Source organism: Melanerpes formicivorus, unplaced genomic scaffold (genome assembly GCF_026170545.1).
Source record: "Melanerpes formicivorus ecotype bairdi unplaced genomic scaffold, bMelFor1.0.p_v2 SCAF_27, whole genome shotgun sequence".
Taxonomy (NCBI): Eukaryota; Metazoa; Chordata; class Aves; order Piciformes; family Picidae; genus Melanerpes; species Melanerpes formicivorus.
This window is the reverse complement of record NW_027142379.1, coordinates 1,148,652-1,168,324: the sequence shown is the minus strand read 5'-3', so window position 1 is coordinate 1,168,324 and position 19,673 is coordinate 1,148,652. Positions and strand designations below refer to the sequence as shown.

The window sequence follows — 19,673 nt, the reverse complement described above, 5'->3', positions numbered from 1 at the left end:
GCGCCCGCCCGCCCATTCATTAATAAATTAGCGGCACGCTCCAGCCGAGCGCGAGGCACCAATGGCGCGGCCCCGGCGCCGCGGGAGGGGGGCCCCGGGGGTAGGTTTGATTGTTCCCCGCGGGGTATATAAGGGGTGTTAAGGAGGGTCGTGTGCCAGACACGCAGCCCACCGGCCCCGGGCAGCTCCCGCCGCTGCTGCCGCCGCCCCTGGGGCGCGTGCCAGCGCCGCGCCCCCTCCCCCGTCTGCTTTTACCCTCCCCCAACGTCTCCCCCCGCTGCTCCGTACGCCCCGTCAAACCGGCGAACCGTTAAACCGCGGCGCAACTCAACCCGTGAAGCGAGGGTCCCGCTCCTCGTCCTCATACCCGGTGCCGGTGTCCCGGAGGATGCTGGTGAAGGCGGAGGGGCTCACGCCGCCGGGCGAGGACGAGCTGCTGCTGCTGGGCTTGGCCTCGCCCGCCCCCTCGCCCTCGCTGCCGTCTAGCGCCGAGGAGGAGGAAGAGGAGGAGGAGGAGGAGGAGCTGCGGGCAGCCTCGCCGGCGAGGCCCGTCGAAGCGCGAGGGTTACGGCGAACGGAGGGAAAGCGACGACCGGGGCGATCCCGCGGTGCTCCGCGAACGGCTCGGACGGCGGAGACTGCTCAGCGGATCAAACGGAGCCGGCGGCTGAAGGCCAACAACCGGGAGCGCAACCGAATGCACAACCTGAACGCGGCGCTGGACGCCCTCCGCGACGTGCTGCCCACCTTCCCCGAGGACGCCAAGCTCACCAAGATCGAGACGCTGCGCTTCGCCCACAACTACATCTGGGCCCTCACCGAGACCCTGCGACTGGCTGGGGCGACGAGGCTCGGCCCGGAGGCGGTGGTGGCGACGGGGCCGGTAACAGGAGGGGGAGGTCCCGCCGAGGGCAGCCCCTCGCCCGCTTCCTCCTGGAGCGGCGGCTCCGTCAGCCCCGCACCCTCTGCCTCCTCCTACGCCTGCACTTTATCCCCCGCCAGCCCCGCCGGTTCTGCCTCGGATGCCGAGCACTGGCCCGGCCGCTTCGCCCCGCCGCCGCTGCCGCCCCGCCGCTGCCTCTAGCCCGAGGGTCGGTCCCGGGAGGGGGCGGCGGCGGCATCTGCCCGCTTCCCAGGGCAGGCTATGGGAACGGCACCTGCCAAACCAAACTTGGGCTCTTCTCTCCGATGTGCACTTTGTCCCGTTTTTCCCAGATCTGTCACCAGGGCTTTTGTGTGTGCTCGCCCCCCCCCTCCATCTCCCTGCTCCCTCTTTTGCCATCTGTCCCTTAGGATTTATAGGCGGGATGGGGTGGGGGGGTGGGATGGGGGGAGAAAGGGAAGAAAAAAAATAAAGTGAAATAAAAAGTAAATTGTTTTGTTAGGGGTGCAGGTTAGAAGTCATTGTATAATTTGTAGGCTTTGTGAGGGCTGAATGCAAGCGTGGAAATTTAGGCTGAACTCTCTATCAAAAGGGGGAAAAAAACCCATAGAGAGAAGAGGGGGGGGGTGTGGATTGAGAAGGGAGGCCCCTCCTCATGCATTATTTATTTCGACCTTTAGGGGACGAGGAACTCCCCCCTTCTTTCAGGAGATTAAAAATAAATCAACAGACTGAAAACCCCAACAGACACGGGACATTACAGCGATCAGCCACACACGTGTTCACATTTATTTATTATAAAGAAAGATTTCATGGAAAAGATGTATTTTTTTGGTATAATTTACAGAGTTTATTCTAGTATGTATTTACATCTGAGGAACAAAGGGATGCTCCTTGTCAGAAAAGTATAAATAAATAAAAATCTCTAATTTTCGTAACTTTGGGGTTGCTGCTTCTTCTCCTTCAATTGTGGGGTAGCTGGGGGGGGGAGCGGGGGGGAGGGCTGGTCCCTGTCCTCACTCCCAGTGAAACTGGGCTCTGGCAGGAGTTGCTTGTGCTTGTAGGTGACAAATGCCACTTTTTCTTGTTGAAATAAACCCTCTCTTTTATTTTTTTTTCCTCCCTTTTTTTTTTGTTTTGTTGGTTTGTTTTCCTGCAGAAGAATAAAACATCTTGGGGATGTCAGCTGCGCCTCAGGGTGGGGCTGGGGGAGGCACACTTCGGGTATAAAGCTGCTGTGGAGCCAAACCAAGAGAAATCTTCCCCTTTTTCCAGCCCTAGGTGGGATCCAGAGGGGACAGGCCCCATCAGAAACATGCACGTGGCGTAGACTTTGCCTCTTTGTGGTGTCTTTGGGTTCCTCATGTGGCTGATAATGGGAAGGAAAGCAGCACTAAGCACTATATAGGTATACACATTTATATATATATATATATATAAATATATGTGTTGGGTGGAAGTTTACTGATGAATTTTCCCTCATTGTATGGAAAATGCTGCACAGCAAACACCTGATGGCTGGATAAATTTCCTCATGCTTCTTCAGGCTCCTGGACCTCCCCAGAAAGGCTGTAGGAAGTAAATGTTCCTGAGCCATAAACCTCTTGTGTTTAATGGTGAAGAATTCCCATCTGTGCCTCTCTGAGGGACAGGTGAAGCCCAAGTCAGCTGCAAGTCCAGGGGTCAATGGCTCAGAGCTGTCCCTGCACAGCTTGGGTACCAACAGCACACAGCCAGGGATGTCACTATGGATCCAGGGGATGCTAGAGGCTGCTGAGGCCCTTCCACCATCATCCCCGGGAGCACTTTGTGACTTCTGGGTACAAACACCTGGAAATCATTAAGAACTAGCGGAGGGGGCTGAAGGTATCAATCAAATCAAACGGGCGGCACATGAATCCCACCCGGTGTGTGCCCCCCCCCACTGGATCTTGGGAGTGTGAAACCTCTGCCTTTGGAGCCACATCCTCGAAAGAAGAGGGGGTGGGGGGGAGGAGAGAAAGGAAAAAAAAAGAAGAGAAAGGAAAAAGCCCAAAATGTGTGAAAAGAGAATTAGTGAAATTAGGTTAGGCCAATAAAACGTGCAGGGGTTCTCTCTCCCCAGCCCTGCAGCCTCGGGCGAGCAGCGCTATCTAGCCTGATCTATTGTTTCCCCCCCTGGCAGGGGGTTTATTGTGTGATAAATAATTCCTTTAAAAAAAAAAATAAAAAAGAAGAAGGGAAAAAAAAAAAAGGGGGGGGGGGAAGAAAAAGTGGGTGCATTTGCATAATCACTGCTTTGATGTGGCCAGCAAGATGAAGCTGTGTCCCCCCAAATCTGCCACGGGCCAGAAGGAACAAAACAAGAGGGAGGCTTTCAATGGGCTGGCAGTGTGTGGGGCAGCCTGTCGGGAGTGGGTTTTTCACTCTCGCTCTCTTTTAATGACTCCTTTTTAATGATTAAACTCCAGGAATGCCAAAAACAGAAGCGAGAGCCTCGCTCACCCTCTCCGTCTTTTCTGGTCGGGGCTCATTGTCCTTCCTGGTTTCTTTCTGGCTTTTAAGAGGAGCTGAAGTAGGTGCTTTCAGCTCTTCAAAAGACTGGGATGGATGGGATGTGCTTCCCTTCTCCCGAAGGTGAGTGAAGAGGACATCTCAGGTGGCTCAGGACCACGATGTTCCCTCTGTGATCCTCAGGGTGGGACACTGCTTCTTGCCAGGTGCATCATGCTGGAGGAATTTCCTCTCATCCCAGTGTAGACCCTGTTAGCAGGAGTGTCCCCCAGCCTGATGGAGCTATGGCAATGAGAACCACCGTGGGAAAAGCAGTCATGGTGTTGGAGGATGGAGAGAGAGGTTTGAGAGGTTTTCTGTGGCTGAGTGCAGGGTTTGGGGTGGGAGCCATGCAAGCCAAACCTTCACTGGTTCCTGGGCAAGGCTGGGCTTGGCTGCACATACCCTTAAAGCAGACAGGACCAAGAGTGGGACACAGAGCGGGGTGCCAAAGGATGAGCCAGAGGTGCTGGATTTGTTCCTAACACAGTCTCCCACATCTCAATTTTCCTTTTGAATGTGGCCAGAAGAGCTTCTTTCCATCTTTCTTCCCTTGACTTCAAAGATTTTATTTCCCTCTTCCCTTTTTTTCCCCCCTCTTATTTCTCTCTCTTCTCTCGGAAGATGGAGCTTTGGAGGTGATGGAAGATCCCAGTCCCAACTGGGAGATCATCCTGTGGTTCCAGAAACATCTACAGAGACCCTGGAAGTGGACCAGGGGCTGCAGGGTGGAGGAAGCACCTCTTTGGCTGAAGTGGCTAAAGCCGAGGGTGGTTTCCATGGCAGCTCCTCACCATAATAACATGTGTTTATGATCCTTCTGTGTATTGTATTTTGGCATAAAAGCTTCTCAGCGCCCTCAGAGCTGGAGGGGCATCTCTATGGCCCCCGAGGGGGTTTACAGCCCTCCTTGGCATAAGAATAGTGACAAGGAGCCAAAGTAGTGCCGGTGTGACAGCAGCCGCGCCCCAAGGGCTGGTGCTGGACGGCTTTCATGTCGGACATAAATCTCCCATCGCATCGCCATAATTAAATCGAGCAGCCCCGACACAGGCCTCATCTGGAGGCTGGATTTTCAACCCAGCTTTCACCCTCCCTCCTAGGCAAACACCTACCAGCCAAGGTGGAGCCAATCTTTGGGGGCTCCAGCACCTCGCTGCAGAGCCCCTGGGTCCAGGTCCACCTGGACCTAGAGTCCAGGTGAAGGTGGAAGATCTGGGAGGAGTGTGAATCACAGCATCACAGAACGGTAGAGGTGGGAAGTGACCTCTGGGGAACACCCAGTCCGATCACCCTGCCAGAACAGAGTGGCATCCAGGTGGGTTTTTAATATCCCCGGAGATGGAGAATCCACCACCTCCCTGGGCAGCCTGTTTCAGTGCTCCACCACCCTCAAAGTGAAGAATGCAACCTTAGGGAGCTTTCTAGGTAAGCCTGAAGATATTTAGGCTCAGCAGGAGCTAAACACAGCTAAGAATTGCATAGCCAAACCCCAAAGTTTCCTAAAGGCTCATTCAGGTGCCCTCAGGGTCCACCACTCAAGTTTTATTGATTATTTTATTGTCACAGTGACGTTTGGGGTGCCTGATGGTGGAAAAGTAAAACCATTATGCTGGGAAACCACCAGATGAGGGTTCACCTGCTCTGGGGCATCCTATGGTACTCTCTCATGACTGGCTTATGGAAATGCAGAGGACATTAAGCAATTAAGCACACTCTGGCTGTTTTTTAAACACTGGGTACATGAGTTATGGCACAACGTTGACTTAACTGAAAGGACAGATCCTCTGGGATGTTAGTAAGGAAGTCCACATGCAACTTAAGAAAAAACTGGTGACAGCCCACCCCAAAATATTTGTAAAACATCTTTTTGTGTACCAAAAGGACACTTTTTCTGCAGGTGAAAAGCCAGATCCCACTAAATCGCCGTGTCCCTACCTGCTGTCTCAGGATGGGCGCTTCTCTGGTGGGTCCCTGGCCTGGCAGCGCTCTGTCCCCTCTCTGTCCTTCAACTCCTTCCCAAATCTGCCATTTCCAGTGAGAAGGCAAGTTTTGTCTTTCAGCATTTCAGGCTGGAGATGCTCATGTGGCACAGCTTCCCACAGCCTTGCCTCAGGCTCCAGCTTGCCCCAAGGGCTGAGTTTCTTTGCATATCACACTTCCTCCTCAAGGACTGAGCTTTTCACTGGTTCCATTTGCTTCCTTTTCACATAGAAGGGCTGGTCCTCAAATTCCAGGCTCATACACCTCTCAAATGGAATGTCAGAGAGGCTCTTCTCCCTGAATTGATTTAATGCCATTAAATACCCTGAGAGCTTTTAAGCTGATCTCTCAGAGAAATCATTTTTATGATGTTTAAGTATCATTTGAGAGTGGCTCCTGGGGGGAAAGTCCATCACCCACCAGCTCAGCCCCTCCAAACCCCAAGGGTCCTGTTGCCCACACTTGCCCTTTATTGTTTTTTATCACCTGCAGATCCCATGTCTGCAGCCACCTCCCTAATGCAAGGGGAACAAGAAGTGGGGTTTTAATTTTCTATGCAAAAGGATTTTTTTTATCCAGACAAAACAGGACTATTTCTCCACACTTGTGAGGGTGTTTTTGTACCCAAAGGCTTGGGGAGCTGGCAGTGGAGCTGCACGTCAGAGACAAGGACCAGAGGATGTGAGCCGTGAGTGGCAGCTGCTGCTCTGGCCTTGGGACAAGGGGAGGTCTTGGGCCTCCAGCAGCCCCCCAGGGAGGGGGACACCATGGGCCCTGGGCCGGGGTTGCTGGTGGCTGGGGAATGTCTGGGTTTGGGCCTGGCTTACTGTCCCTGCAATGATTTCATGGGAGTAGACACACTGCAGGAAAGGTGATGTGACTTGGGCAGGTGGTAGAGAGGGGCACTGCACTGGTGAGTGAATGTGGGGTGTCAGGAAGGGCCTGGGGGGTAGGAATGAGCCTTGCCCTGGTGAAAGAGCTATGCATCAGCACAGGATGCTGGTGCTCACAGCATTACCAGCAGGAGCACACCCAAATCACACACTGTGACAACCTCAGCCCCAAGGGAGCCTGGAAAAGTGCTCCAGTTTGATGTAGAAAAAGGACCAGAACCAGGTCCCAGCTCTGCTAGATAAGGTGAGCTCTTGGCCCCCCAGCTCTGCAGCTAGCTCCCTGAATCCCAGCTCTGCCACAGACATCAGGGTGTTGCTTTGCCTAGAAGCAGCCAACCCCTTCACAACTTGCTGCCCCCCTCCAGGCTTGTCCCACAAGCTGCTCCCTGCCTGGGGAGGGACATTTTGAGCATTCACTGGGGATGTCAACAGGCCGTCTGTTTCCCTCAGCACAAGTAATCAGATAAACTCAGCGTGAAGGAATAAAAGTGAGCCAGGAGCAAGGCTAAGGGTGACAAGAAACTAAGCCAATTGTCTTGCTGTGGGGCCAAACCTTGCATCTTAGGAGTCTAAGACAGACTCTTTTGGTCAGACAAGCTGACACCTTCAACTTACAGATATATCCTGCCTGGGATGCCGCAGCATTTGCACCGGTCCAGCAAATTTCTGGCAACCCTTCTCACCTCATGACTTCTCCTACCAAATTCAGATTCCTGATTAAAAAAAAAAAAGAGAGGGAAAAAAAAAAAAGACAATTTAAAAATTAACTGGAGAAAAAAAATATTCCTTCGAGCTGCCTGCCTTTGATGGAGGGTTGCTCAGGGAGGGAAGATGGAGGGTGCTGGGGCCCTCACCTCCCTTTTCCACCCCCCTCCTCTGATTAAAAAGAAGAGAGACTGGCCCAAAAGCTGATGGCATATTTACCTTCATGAGCTTTTTTTTTTTTTTTCCTAAAAAAAAAAAAAAAGAAGAAAAAAAAAAAGTTAATTACTGCTTGGAGCAAGTTGGTATGGCTGTCCTGAGCTGTCTTTTATTAGTAGTCGCCTTCATTAATTTCCCTCGCTGGATTTGCTGCTAATAGCCGCTTGGTCCTGAGCAGCACAAAGCAGCATCTGTGCCATTGAGCAGGAAAGCGAGAGTCAGGCAAAGGGGGGGCACTGGGGAGGGGGGAGGCAACGCCATTTGCAAATCAACCTCTATTAACGTGATGGCCTGCTCGGAGGGGACACAGCCCCTGGTAGCCAACACGGCAGTTTGGGCTTCGCTGGGCTGCCAGTCAGGTTGGAAAGACGTCCGCTGCCAGCCCAGGGCTGCCTGGGCACCCATGGGTGGCTGCCAAGAGGATGGAGAGTGGCTACCAAGAGGATGGAGACTCCCTTTTTACAAGCAGTCCACGGAAAGAACAAGGGGCAATGGTTACAAGTTACTCCTGGGGAGATTCCCTTCGGACTCCAGGAGAAAATGTTTCCCCATGAGAACAGCTGGAGACTGGACTCATCTCCCAAGGGAAGCAGTGGATTGCCCTACACTGGACAGTTTTCATACTCAGCTTGACAGGCTGCTGGGCCAGCTCATTTCAACTACACCATCACCTAGAAAGGTTGGACCAGATGATCCTTGGGGTCCCTTCCAACCTGGCATTCTATGGTTAATTCTGTGGGTACTGGCTGTGCCATCCTTGCACCCCACTGATGGGGAGAAGAAGCAGGGTGCTGGACCTGTCTCTTTGGGACTTTGGTTCTGTAGGTGCTCTGGTCCTGTGGCACTTGCTGCTTCAAGCAAGATCTAGGAACAACCCAGTTATTAATAACTTGATGAAAGATACAATCTGGCTTAAAAATAGCTCAGCAGAGAGGTTTCCTGATTAAGGACTGGGATTAAGTTCTGTTTGGAGGGTCGCTGGGGGGGCTCCTGTGAGCTGTGGAGGCCAACAGCTCCATCTGCTCCCTCTTTGCAGAGGGACACAAGAGAAGATTTCATCCAAGTGGAAAAAAGGAGGGTGGTGTGTGCCATCCCCCAGAGAGGGGTTAGGGCAGCACACTGCTGCTGCGGGGCTGTCCCCAGGCTGCTGGCTTTGATGCAGGGCTGGGGAAGGCACCGGGTGCCAGTGCAGAGGCTTCCCTCTGAGGCAGCAGGTGACAGTGGCAGTTAGCAGTTGCTATTTTCATAGAATCATAGAATGGTTTGGGTTGGAAAGGACCTTAAAGACGACCCAGTTCCAATCTCTCCCACCTCTCACTCAAGCAGGTTGCTCTAGGCCTTGTGTCCATCCTGGCCTTGAACACCTTCAGGGAGGGGGCATCCACAGCCTCTCCTAGGCAACCTGTCCAGTCTCACCACCCTCACTGTAAAAAATGTCTTCCTAATCTTCACTCAATCTCTTCTCTTCCAGCTCAAAGCCATTGTCCCTTGTCAAAAGGCAAAGTTTTGCTGCAGATATTCCTGTCCTGGTTATTTCAAGGAGCAGCGCCCACCCAGCACATCACCGCACCTGTGAATAGTGTGTTTATCCTGGCACACATGCAGTGTCCAGAGATACAGCTGTGGGTCAGCTTGCTTTCCCCTCAGTACCCTTGAATAGCTCTTTCTGCTGGAGGACTGATGCCTAAACCCAGCAGCTGGGCTCTGGGGGCAGCTGATGGAGGGTTTATGGCAGCAGGGCCGTGCTGCCTCGCGTGCAGGGGCTGCCTCACAGCTGGAGGGGTCACCTTGCGCCCGCACTCTGCTGGCCTTAATGGCCTGGGATGCTGCCAGCTTGGAGGCAGAGCCTGGCTCAGCCTGGTGCTGTCAGAATAACTGAGGCTCTTCCCTTTGCACTGCATCTGTTGTAAAAGAAGTTCCCCAAACTGCTTTGTAGTGAACACGAGCTGTTGGCAAAAAAAGTGAGCAAATCTTTCTGCCTCTGTTCAGCAGGCTTTGCTTGCATTGACTTGGTCCCTCTTGAAATCAAATTAATGAACTTCTATGCATATGACACACAGTAAAGGAGATCACCGCCTTTCTCCTAGTTACCTGTGGAAAGGGGAAAACTTCTTTAACTAAGTATCTTCCCCCAAAAGAACAGGAAAATGTGTCATCATCTTGCCAGGAGCAGGATGACCTTATCTTTTAGTTGATTCAAATTACTTCCTTCTGAAATCAAAGAAAAGAGCAGAACAGCAATTTGAGGGGGCAGGAACTCTAAGATGAAATTTCCCACCAAAAAAAAACTAAATGCTCCATCATCAGTCTGGGTCAACTACTTACCTCCCCCAGCAGTCACTTATTTATACCACAAATATGAATCAATCATTTCAGTTCTGTGTTTTCCAGGCCACGTACGTGTCTAAGTTCTTCAGGAGATGAGGCTGGAGAGCACATTAACCCAGGACTGGCAGGATCCAAGCCCTGGATGAATACCTTAGGAAGGACTAATACCCCAGAGTTTGTTCTCAAGCCTGTGAAGAGTAAAACCAGCAGAAGCCACAGGGTTAAAAATGATGTTGGCTGTTTGAACAGGGAACTGGAGAGGCTGATGCTTGATACTAACTTTTAACTGGGGAGTAGCCATAACTTTGGCTGAGGGGGTACAAGGTAGGCTACAAACCAACAAAAGAAATCAGCTGCTAAACAGAAGGTTTAGGAAGGAAGCCAGAGATTTAAATGATCCAGGAGCATATCTAACCATCTATTCTTTTCTTTCCTGGACCAAGAGGCAGAGCTGGAAAAGGCATCGCTTCTCAGGGGTCTCAAAACTCCCGTGCTGTTCCAGCAGACACTGCGGGGCTGGCTGTTGGCAGCACATTCGGACACTTTGTTCTGCAGAGATTGTCCGGGAGGTTTTGTTTTGCTTTTAATTGTCTCTATAGAGAAAGGAAAGCCTCCGCAGAGAAGCTTTAACACAGCGTCTCTGCCGCCTCTTAATTCCCAGGATCTTGCTAACTAGCTTTGTTTCCTCTTTAGAGCCGGGCTCTCTCTTTTGCCGGTGCACGGAGCGGTGTTTGTCACTTGGTTAAAGCCAGCCTTTCCCTCCTGCCCCAGACAAGGCTAGCCTTTATTGGCTGCAGAACAAGATAACGGGCTTAATCTTCCCAGTAACACGTGAGTTTTCATGTATCACTTTAATCTGGGAAACACTGGGGCCGAGTGTCCCGTCACATGCCGATTTTACTTTTCTATGAGCGAGTGACTCCCCGGCTCAATGATGGATTGTTTGCTCCCTTTTAACAACAGTCAAGATGGTGAATGCCCCGGGGTGACAGACAGTGTGCAATGGGAACGGCAGCAAATCTGATGGCCCAGTTCAAGTTCACCTGACAAAGCTGAAGCAGTCTGCAAGCAGCGCCCGAGAAAGGATTATTCACACTAGCATTATATTTTTGAATGCATTTTTTCTTCCTGTGCAGCTGCCCAGCTCCCCAACACTGAAGGTTTATGCACCATAATAAAGAGATTTAATGTTTTTTTTCTTCTTCCTCTTCTTCTTCTTCGCTTGCTTCTCCCTCTTTACACCTATTTCTACTCAGTGTGGGGATAGGGCATCTCTCCAAACAACTCAGCACAAACATCACCTACAAAACAATAGCGTTGCTAAAAAGCAGGAACAAAAGCCTAAAACTCTGCTGGCTGCAGAAACAAAAGTGGGTGGTTTTGTTAAAGCAAACTCTCTGCTGGGGACCCATCTTTTTGTGGGGCTTTGATGCTGTGTTCCCTTTCTCAGCAGGACACTCTCCCCAGCCGTTGAGCTCAGGGGTAGTGGGACATCAGGGGTTTTGGAGGAGAAGAGGAGAACTGGAAATGAAGACAGCTTTTCACTGCTGATGGAACAGGAAAGCTACCTCCCATTGGTCACACGAAGATCCAGCTGGGAGTGCAGAGGTATATGTGTGCACACACACATCCTGGAGGTGCTGGCTTGGTCTTTGAAGAAAAAAAATCTGTCTCAGCAGTTTCTTTTGGCCAGAGAGGCAGCAACAAATGTTGGCTCTAGTCCTGCACATTATTCCAGTTGTGTGGCACTGTTCAGGGGAATACATCTAACTGTTGCTTGAACACTTCCAGAAGTAGCTTTTCTGCCTACCTGTTGGTTAGCAACACCAGGAAAGATGTGCTGGAAGAATAGAAGATCCCTTTCCTTCTCCTGGGGAATATAAAATCAGGTGCAACCTGTAGACGCAAAGATATATCCCTGTTTTTAATCACCATCTGCAGTTCATCCCTGACAGAGGCTGAACTAAGCCTCCTCCTGAAAGCCCATGCAGGTCAATCACCCATTGGAAATGAAGGCTGTGAAGCCTACCCACCCTGCTCAGGCAACCCATTCAAAGTCTGCCTGCAGTAGAAGTAAAATGGACATCTGTATTTTTGAGACCAAAATGCATCGTCTTATTTGATTTGAAAACAGTTCTTTCATGATAGTCTCAATTTGGATAACACTGTTAAGACTTTTTTGGTTTATTGTGTTTGGGTTTGTTGTTGTTTTGTTTTTTTTTCCCCCAACCAAGCACTGCAGTTGGTTTAATTCAGCATTGAAGTGAGGCAGCATTTTGTGTGAGGAGCTCCCAGCCCCTCTTTCTTCTGACCTTTTTCTTTACAGGGCATGTATACTTTATCTGACCATGCCAGCAGGTTTGACTCTGCAGCTAACCAGCCTGTGTGGGGAAAAAACAAAGGAGAAGATTTCAGCTGTTCAGCTAGAAGTCACCAAGTTGGGAGAGCATTGCTTTGCTTTCCTCTGCGTGCTGTGAGGGAGTAACTCCAGCAGTTGGGTCTCCTGAAGGTGACTTACCAGTGTGTGAATTGCTGTAGGTGTCCAAGGAGGTCACATGAATGAATGGCAAAGCTTTAGTTTAAAAACCAACAACAAGGAAACAACAACAAAACAAAAGACCACAAAAGGTTGTTTCATAAAAAAAGAAGTAAAAGGCTGCAGCTGCCTCTAACCCAGGCAGGCACAACTGAAGCATGTGGCCAGCAGACATGCCAGGGGCTGTTCTGTCCTGGTGTGAAAAATCAGGGGCTCCCTGAGCATGCTCGACAACAACCACAAATCATAACAAAACACTGCTAACATGCTGGAGTTAAAGGACTATGTTGCAGCTGTTTGCATGTTCCCAGCACAGGCAGAATTGTCCCCACCCCTCCCCGCCCCCCCACTGTGTAGGTACAAATTGAGTCCTTGGCTGTGTGGGCGCAGTGGGGTGGGAGGAGGCTGCTTATCCTGTGCTTGTGAGAGCTGCTGCTGCTGCTTTGTAACAGCAGCTACACTTGTATCCAGTGAGACTTTCTGTGGGAGTGAGTTACACAACCGGTCACTGAATCTGGGGTGCTCACCGTCCGGTCACAGGCTGAAGAGAGCGGCGGTCCTCAAGCAAGAACTCTTCTCTTGGGAAAGTCGTCTGAGAGTTTGTTAAATGCACCAGTCCTAAATTATTCATGCAAAGCACCTCTTGGCTCAAGAACATAATTTTTTCCATGCAGAGCAGCAGAGATTTCTTGGCTGATCCAATGACAAATATTTTTATCTGTTTAGGTCTTTTGTGGTCACATAGACACACACACCTCTGAACAAAACTGTGTTGATTTTTAGGCCACCCAAACCATCACCATTCATCCCCTGAAGCATTTACACAAGTTTCTGAAGGTGTTACAGATGGTTGAAACCCAACTCTCTGCTTCTGCCTCACTCTATTTCACATTCCATTTCCAAAGAGCAGATGGTGCCTGGAGCCCTTCCTGGGTCTGACTGGATGAGAAGTTTACACAGCCTTGTAGTACATCTCTAGCTGAATTTAGGAAGCTGGTTTCCTACTCTTCTTTTGCTCTTCTGTTAATTCCTACAGATGGCTGTAACAGCACAAGGTTCAGATGGTAAACAAGATGGCAACGTGATATTACCAGCCTGGATGCAAAGACCAGAACTTGCCAAACTCATGCAGGTTATGACTGACCCAACTCAATCTTCTCAGTGGCTCTGCTCTCACAAAGAAAATGTGCTCCTGAAGGTGTGGAGGGTGCCCAGCTTAGGGCACATTCTTTGTGTGACTGTCTTGTGTGAGCTCTACTGAGGGTCTTGTTAAGGAGAGGCAGCGACAGATTTCATTGCACTGCACGTGTTGATTGTGAAAGAAGTAATAAATTCCTCTCTTCCCAAAGTTGGAATGTGAAACATCTTTGCTGTTCAGAGAATGAATCTGGGGATCTGTGAGGTAGATGAGGCCTTTCCCATTACCTGTCACCCAACCTGTGGAAGAAAGGACACATCTTGGTACAGAATACCACAGCCTTTGTATTATTGTGCTCAGGATCATCTGCTTGACATGCTGGATATTAATGCCCATTTTGCACCCATATCAGCAGAAGCAGAACCCTAAGAGGTACATAATGAATATCTAATGAAATTAATATCCCACAGACACCTGTGTGCTAAAAGTCAAGTTTGAAAGGTTTTACTGTTGGCTTTTAACCTAGGAGCTTAGTTCTCTATCAGCCAGAGGGGATCTTTTTTTCTAGGCTTGCCAGTTTTAGCAAGGGGGAAGTGTGACAAAACCTGCTGCCTCTTTGAGTGATTCTCCTTCAGATGGCTCCACAAGACTGTTGTGGACGCAGATCACTCTATGGCACAAATCTGTGGCACTCTGGGGAGCATGTGGCTTACATGCTCTTGCTCTGATGCAGTGGGAAACAAGAGCACTGCTGAAGGCAAAGCCATGCCTGCACATACCTCCCCCACTTTATGTCCTTTAGAGACAGCATGTCCTTTATATGGCATATTCTGCTCAGACAGTATTTGTTTGAAATTCAGTATTCAGTATCACTAAGGTTGGAAGAGACCTCAAAGACCATCGAGTCCAACCTGTCACCACAGACCTCATGACTAGAGCAGGGAGGACACTACTGTCCACTGCAGGCTTGAACTCACAACCTTCCCATTAAGGGTCTTATGCACTACCAACTGAGCCACCTCAAGGCCTAAACAGGTTGAAACCCAACTCCCAAGGTTGTGGAGTTTCCTTTTCCAGACACTTTCAAGACTTTCAAGAATGGATGCATTCCTTTGTGAACTACCCTAGGTTATCCTGCTTTGGCAGGGGGGCTGGACTCAATGATCTCCAGAGGTGCCTTCCAACCCCTACCATTCTATGATTCTGCAACATGAGAGGGCATACAAGGAATGAAGTTTGCTGCAATACAAACCTTGCAGATCAACAACAACATCTGTCCCATTGGAGAACTCATAGCAGAAATGGCCATAGGCCAGGCCATACTCTGTGGCTTTGTACTCATTCTTGACTACCTTTGTGTTATTGGACAGCTTCACAAACTCCCCTAGGATGTAGGGCTCCACACTCACACATCCTTTAATAGTTCTGTCTTCCAGTATCTGAAAAGACAGCATGAATGGCAATCAGGCAAGCAGAGATATGAAGACAAGGAAGATAAAGCTCCTCTAACCAAAGGCTGGTTTTCCCTCCTAGAACTTCCCACCATGAGATACGGCAAGAGCCTCCATGTTAACCCACTACTGATTCAAAGCAGAAGCTGATTGATGAGGAGCTCACATTTAACTATAACAAAGGGTGGACCAAGGTGCACTGAGGCTGATGAATCACAAGGAGGTCCTTTCCAGTTCTGTGTTCCTGAAATTCAGCATAATGCAGAAAAAGCCTCAAAGCTCTTCTGCAGCAAATCAATTTGTCTGCAAGAAGCTCACTTGGTGGTTTTTAGAGAGGTTTAAACATTTTCCAGTACTCAAAACAGGGCACTTTGCTGTGAAAAAGCCCCTGAAAATAGATGTTCACACAGTGTGAGATGACATAAAAGGCTGAGTAACTCCTGGGCTACATTTACAAGTGAGTTTCTGCCTTCTACCATGGCATGTTTTCTGCCAGTGCACCCATGAACTCGTAGCTCTGCAGACAAAGTGTTTTCTGTGCTGAAATGAGCAAAGGCACCTCCCAGGGAAGAGCACATGAATGAGAGCACAATCAAAAGGTGCTGGTATTTCAAAATAAAAACTGACTTCAGACACTCTTCTCATCCATTCCTTTGTATTGCTTAGAAGACAGATCTTACCAGGAGTACAGCAGATGGGATATAAAAGATCTGGGTAGGGACCTTCTGCTCATACAGCCTCTTGTTGAATTCCGTCACGTAGTACTGGGCAGTCATTTGCCGTTCCACGTCACTGAAATGGTGAAGAAGCCCTTTCTCCTCTTTATATTCTTTCCCAACATACCTAAACAAAAAGAGAAGTGTTTGGAGTAGTCAGGTTTGCAGCAGAGTGCACTTGTGCTACAGCAACATCACCACAAAGCAGAGCTTGGCTGCTGCAAGCAAAGCCAGCAGTTGGTGACGGCAATGATTGCAGTTGTGGGGCAGGTTTGTTTCTTTCTTAGCTCTCACAGGCATTACATCCTGCACTGATCAATCAAATCTTGGGATGGGGGTTTCATAACACTCATAAAATTAACTCTTGGTCACTCTGAAAGGAAACCTGACTCAGAGGTACTTAAAACAGATGCACAGACTCATAGAATTATTTTGGTTGGCAAAGCCCTCTAAGATCAAGTCCAACCATCAATCCAACACCACCATGGCCACTAAACCATGTCCCAAAGTGCCATGGCTACAGGTTTCTTGAACATCTCCAGGGATGGAGACTCCACCACCTCCCTGGGAAACCTATTACAATATTCTTAAGAGATTAGAGATAGTGTTTTTAGAAATTATCCCACCACAGAGAAAGGTGAGGTCAGGCCAAGAACTGTCATGAACAACTGTAAACTGAAATGGCTGTTAGAAGACAACAGTGAACCAGATTTCTCTTCCCAGAAATAACAAAGTAGGGAATTACAGGGAGCAATGGGAAAGATTGCCATACTGCCCAAGAGATTTGGGGAAGCCTTAAAACATTTTTGCAACAGAAAAATCAGTCAAAATCTAACCACAGAATCACAGAATCTTAGGGGCTGGAAGGGACCTCCAGAGATCGTTGAGTCCAGCCCCCACTGCCAAAGCAGGATCAGCTAGGGCAGGCCACACAGGAACACATCCAGGCTGGTTTTGAAAGTCTCCAGAGGAGACCAGGCAGTTTTCATCCCTGTTTATACAGAAGACAACCCCCCTGTTTCAGCAGCTGGTTTGGTCAATACCTTCCTAGGCTTTCTTCCTGGTGCAGGAAGTGTATCCAAAATGCATTTCTCTGTTTGCCTTCCTTTGCCACATTCAGGTAGTCCCCAATGAATACAGCTGTTTCCTGGCCTGTCCAGAGGCCTGATTTCTTGGAGTACTTTAAAAGCAGAGCAGCTACAAAGAGAAAACACCACAAGTAGAACAGGTAGTTGCTCAGGACTGCTCTAAGCCCGTGCTGAGGGATGACATAAGCAGCACATAGGAGATAAGATATTCAGGCTCCTCTGAAAGCAAACTATGGGGCTGTGAAATATATGCCAAGAGGTATCTAGGTGCAGAGTTGGATGTTTTATATCTAGGACAAGAAATTGCTAAACAGGCTGGAGACATGCAAGGTGGGATGAGCCCTAAGTGTGCTTTACTTAATGAGCTCAGTGAGGCAGCTTATAGGGGTGTTGCTCCTAGCTTCTGTGTTTCTTAGTGTAGTGATCAAGTGTCTGCATGTTATGGCTGTTATTTATGATTAAGTTAACAAGCCTTAACTTAAACACACACTTTGCAGGGCTGAAATGTGACATCTAAATGCTGACAAAACCAGAGACTCAATAATGAGGTAGAAAAGGCTCAATGAAGTAACACAGGGAATACCAGCAGCCCAAGTTACCTCCTGTATGAAAGGATTGAAACAGAAGGGACTGCGTGGGCTGGTGATGGGACTCCTGTTGTTCTTGCTGAGCAGGCCAATCTCAAAGGATTCTTTGGCTTCAGACAAATACAACTTTCTCTTTTCTGGGGGACAGTCCTTGGAGTGACTATAGGACAGCCCACTGCCATGAAGCTGTGACTGATGTGCACACGGGTAAGGAGAAACAGAAGAAAATGGTTCAAGGGTGGTGGGGGGTTTCCATTGCTAAAATTCCTACACAGAGCAACAAAATAAGTCCTAACAAATGCTGACTAAAACACTGTGTTAAAAAGCCTGAGTCAAGATTGTTCTCTATGGGAGTACCTGTTGCTGTGTGAAAATGCCCAGCTCCGGGTGGAAACTTACAGTATGCTTTACGAAGCTGTTTAGACTTAAAAATTCCAGTAGGCATCAGTCTCTGGACAAGCCAATTGTGCTCTACTCCTGCCAGAAGCTGCATGTAGTCATCATCCCTCAGAAATCGAGCTTCAAGGATTTCTTCTTTCGTCCTCCCAGGCACAAAGACAAAACCACTTCCCCTGGTGCTCAGAACTGAACCTTCTGGAGACTGCTTGGGCATCTGTGCTGATTTGCACCACGAACTCAGAGATGAACTGGATTGTTGTCTCCTGCTGCTCAACATGTCCTGAGGCTTTTCCTCATCTTCTTCAGTAGTGGCACAGTCAAAGTGCTTGGGTAGGGATACCTTTCTCCCTGAGGACGATGCTCTTGGTGCACTATGAGTTGATTGATGCTTTGGAACTGATGCTGCAGGATGAATGTTAACTAAGTCTCCAACACTGACAAAATCAAATTCAGTGTCATCTACTGTTTCTGCTTGGGCATCAACTTCATGCACTTGAAGAGCTCTGTTTCCCACCACAGCAGATTTCCTCAGCCAGTCACTCCCTGAGGAGTCATTGGCCATTTTCTCCTCCATGCCTGTTGATACTACAGAAGCACCCCCATTTATGGGAGGACGTGCCTCAGACGGGGTATCCTCTGTACTGTCTGCGGTTCCTCCTTCTGGGTGGACCCACACAAAGGCACAGCCACCACCTTCCCTGCCGCTGTCCTTGGTCCTGCAGCCCGAGGAGGCCTTCATCTTCTCTTCCTCCTTCTCCTCCTCTGGCCTGGAGGGCACAGAGTAAGGGGTCGAGGGGAAAGGAACCACGTTGTTCACCTCCCCCAGTTTCTCTCCCAAACATCTCTTTCCACTGTGTCTCCCTTGCCATAGCTCTTCTCCACAACAGGATGACTTCTCTACCAGAGGTGTATCTATCTCTGAGGATGGCTGAGGAGATTCCCAACAGCTACTTGAAGGCTGTCGAGGAGAAGGATGCAGGGCTTGGGGAGTCAATAAGCATGAGTAGGCAGATTCTGTTGTGCAACACTGCTCCTCCCTTGAGCCCTTTTCCTGCCGCTGCCCATCTCCAGAAGCCTCTTTGCTGCTGTTACAATTCAGTTCCTCCCAGCTGGAAGAATAACTTGATTTTGACAGCTTGCACCAAGAGCTCTCTGAAGTTGTGGTTTGGCTCCTGTTTTGCCATCTGCTAAAGCCAGAGTTTACATTATTTATTTCGATTTCTAATGGCTCAGTCTCCTCATCAAAGGAAGTTTTCATCACACCAGGACCAATGTATTTATTTCTCTGGCCACTGAGTCTCTCTGAGGTACTTCCTGCTGGTGATGACTTCAGTGTTTTCACAGCCCCTCTTCTCTGGTACCCTGTTTCTTCAGTAGTACACACAGGATCTATGCTGTTGGTTTCTGTTCTTAAGGTTGTGATACAAACACCCACCTGGGTCTCTCCTGGCATGGTTTTATGAATCCTGCAAGCCTTTTCAAAGACTTCACACACTGACAGGTGATGCTGAGAATGTATGGCAAGGATCTTCTCAAAGCTGGCTGCCCCTTGCAGGATGGGTTTTTCCACTGTGCCTTTATAACTATTTGGAACATAAGACCTGGCATCAGAATTAGGGAAGCTTTCCACTTGAAGGCTCTTCTTCACAGATGTGATCAGAGACATGATCTCTTTGGCAAGAACTCCTTTATCTTCCTCTGCTGTCAGTGAAGTGCTGTAGGAATGCAGCTTTCCCATGGCTTCTCTGCATAGCTGACTCACCTCATGGAGCTCCTCACTCTCCCCATGGAGCCATCGATGCACAGTTGTGAGGCAGAAAGCAGCTTTAATGAAACTGTGGAGTTCCTGCTTGCTGGTGATGGGACTCTTCTCATTCTTGGTGAGCAGGCCAATCTCAAAGGACTCCTTGGCTTCAGACAAGTAGAACTTTCTCTTTTCTGGGGGACAGTCCTTGGAGTGACTGTAGGACAGCAAACACACCCCACGGATGTTCTGGGAGGGGAGAAAGAGGAAAGAAGGAAATCAGAACCTGAGCCTCTGCCAGAGATAAATAAAGGGAGGAAAAAATACTCTTTTTTTAACTTGACACAATTGGAATCAAAGGTTGGCTCTCACTGCCTGCTGCTGTGTTTCTAGAGGAAACAGTCTTGCTCTTTTTCCTTTAAAATACAGCTGACAGAAGCAGCAGCATTCCCAGATGGGCCAGCAAGCCCATCC

General features: G+C 49.2%; 2 protein-coding genes across 5 annotated transcripts in view; one reads left to right on the top strand and one right to left on the bottom strand.

The window, feature by feature from the left end:
• The window catches only part of ALPK1 (alpha kinase 1), an 88,115-nt gene that overhangs the window by 31,891 nt on the left and 36,551 nt on the right, over positions 1-19,673 (bottom strand). The window contains exons 10-17 of one of the 4 annotated variants that reach the window (XM_068153826.1): positions 17,456-19,448; positions 16,425-16,578; positions 15,346-15,508; positions 14,467-14,653; positions 12,059-13,513; positions 11,351-11,921; positions 9,538-9,728; positions 9,304-9,423 (exon numbers count right to left, since the gene is read on the bottom strand). In XM_068153826.1, coding sequence (XP_068009927.1) covers positions 13,293-13,513; positions 14,467-14,653; positions 15,346-15,508; positions 16,425-16,578; positions 17,456-19,448 — 2,718 coding nt within the window. In that variant the 3' untranslated portion in view covers positions 9,304-9,423; positions 9,538-9,728; positions 11,351-11,921; positions 12,059-13,292. Of the gene's footprint in view, positions 1-5,353; positions 5,696-6,906; positions 7,005-9,303; positions 9,424-9,537; positions 9,729-11,350; positions 13,514-14,466; positions 14,654-15,345; positions 15,509-16,424; positions 16,579-17,455; positions 19,449-19,673 lie in introns of those variants that run through there. The other 3 variants (XM_068153827.1, XM_068153829.1, XM_068153825.1) reach the window with 3 other exon arrangements.
• NEUROG2 (neurogenin 2) lies at positions 154-1,176 on the top strand. Its single transcript, XM_068153836.1, has one exon. It carries the CDS (start codon positions 389-391, stop codon positions 1,082-1,084), a length of 696 nt encoding a protein of 231 aa, XP_068009937.1. The 5' UTR covers positions 154-388; the 3' UTR covers positions 1,085-1,176.

What these genes read in the sequence shown, in the direction of transcription:
- NEUROG2 (XM_068153836.1), top strand. Translation starts at nt 389, where the DNA reads ATGCTGGTGAAGGCGGAGGGGCTCACGCCGCCGGGCGAGGACGAGCTG.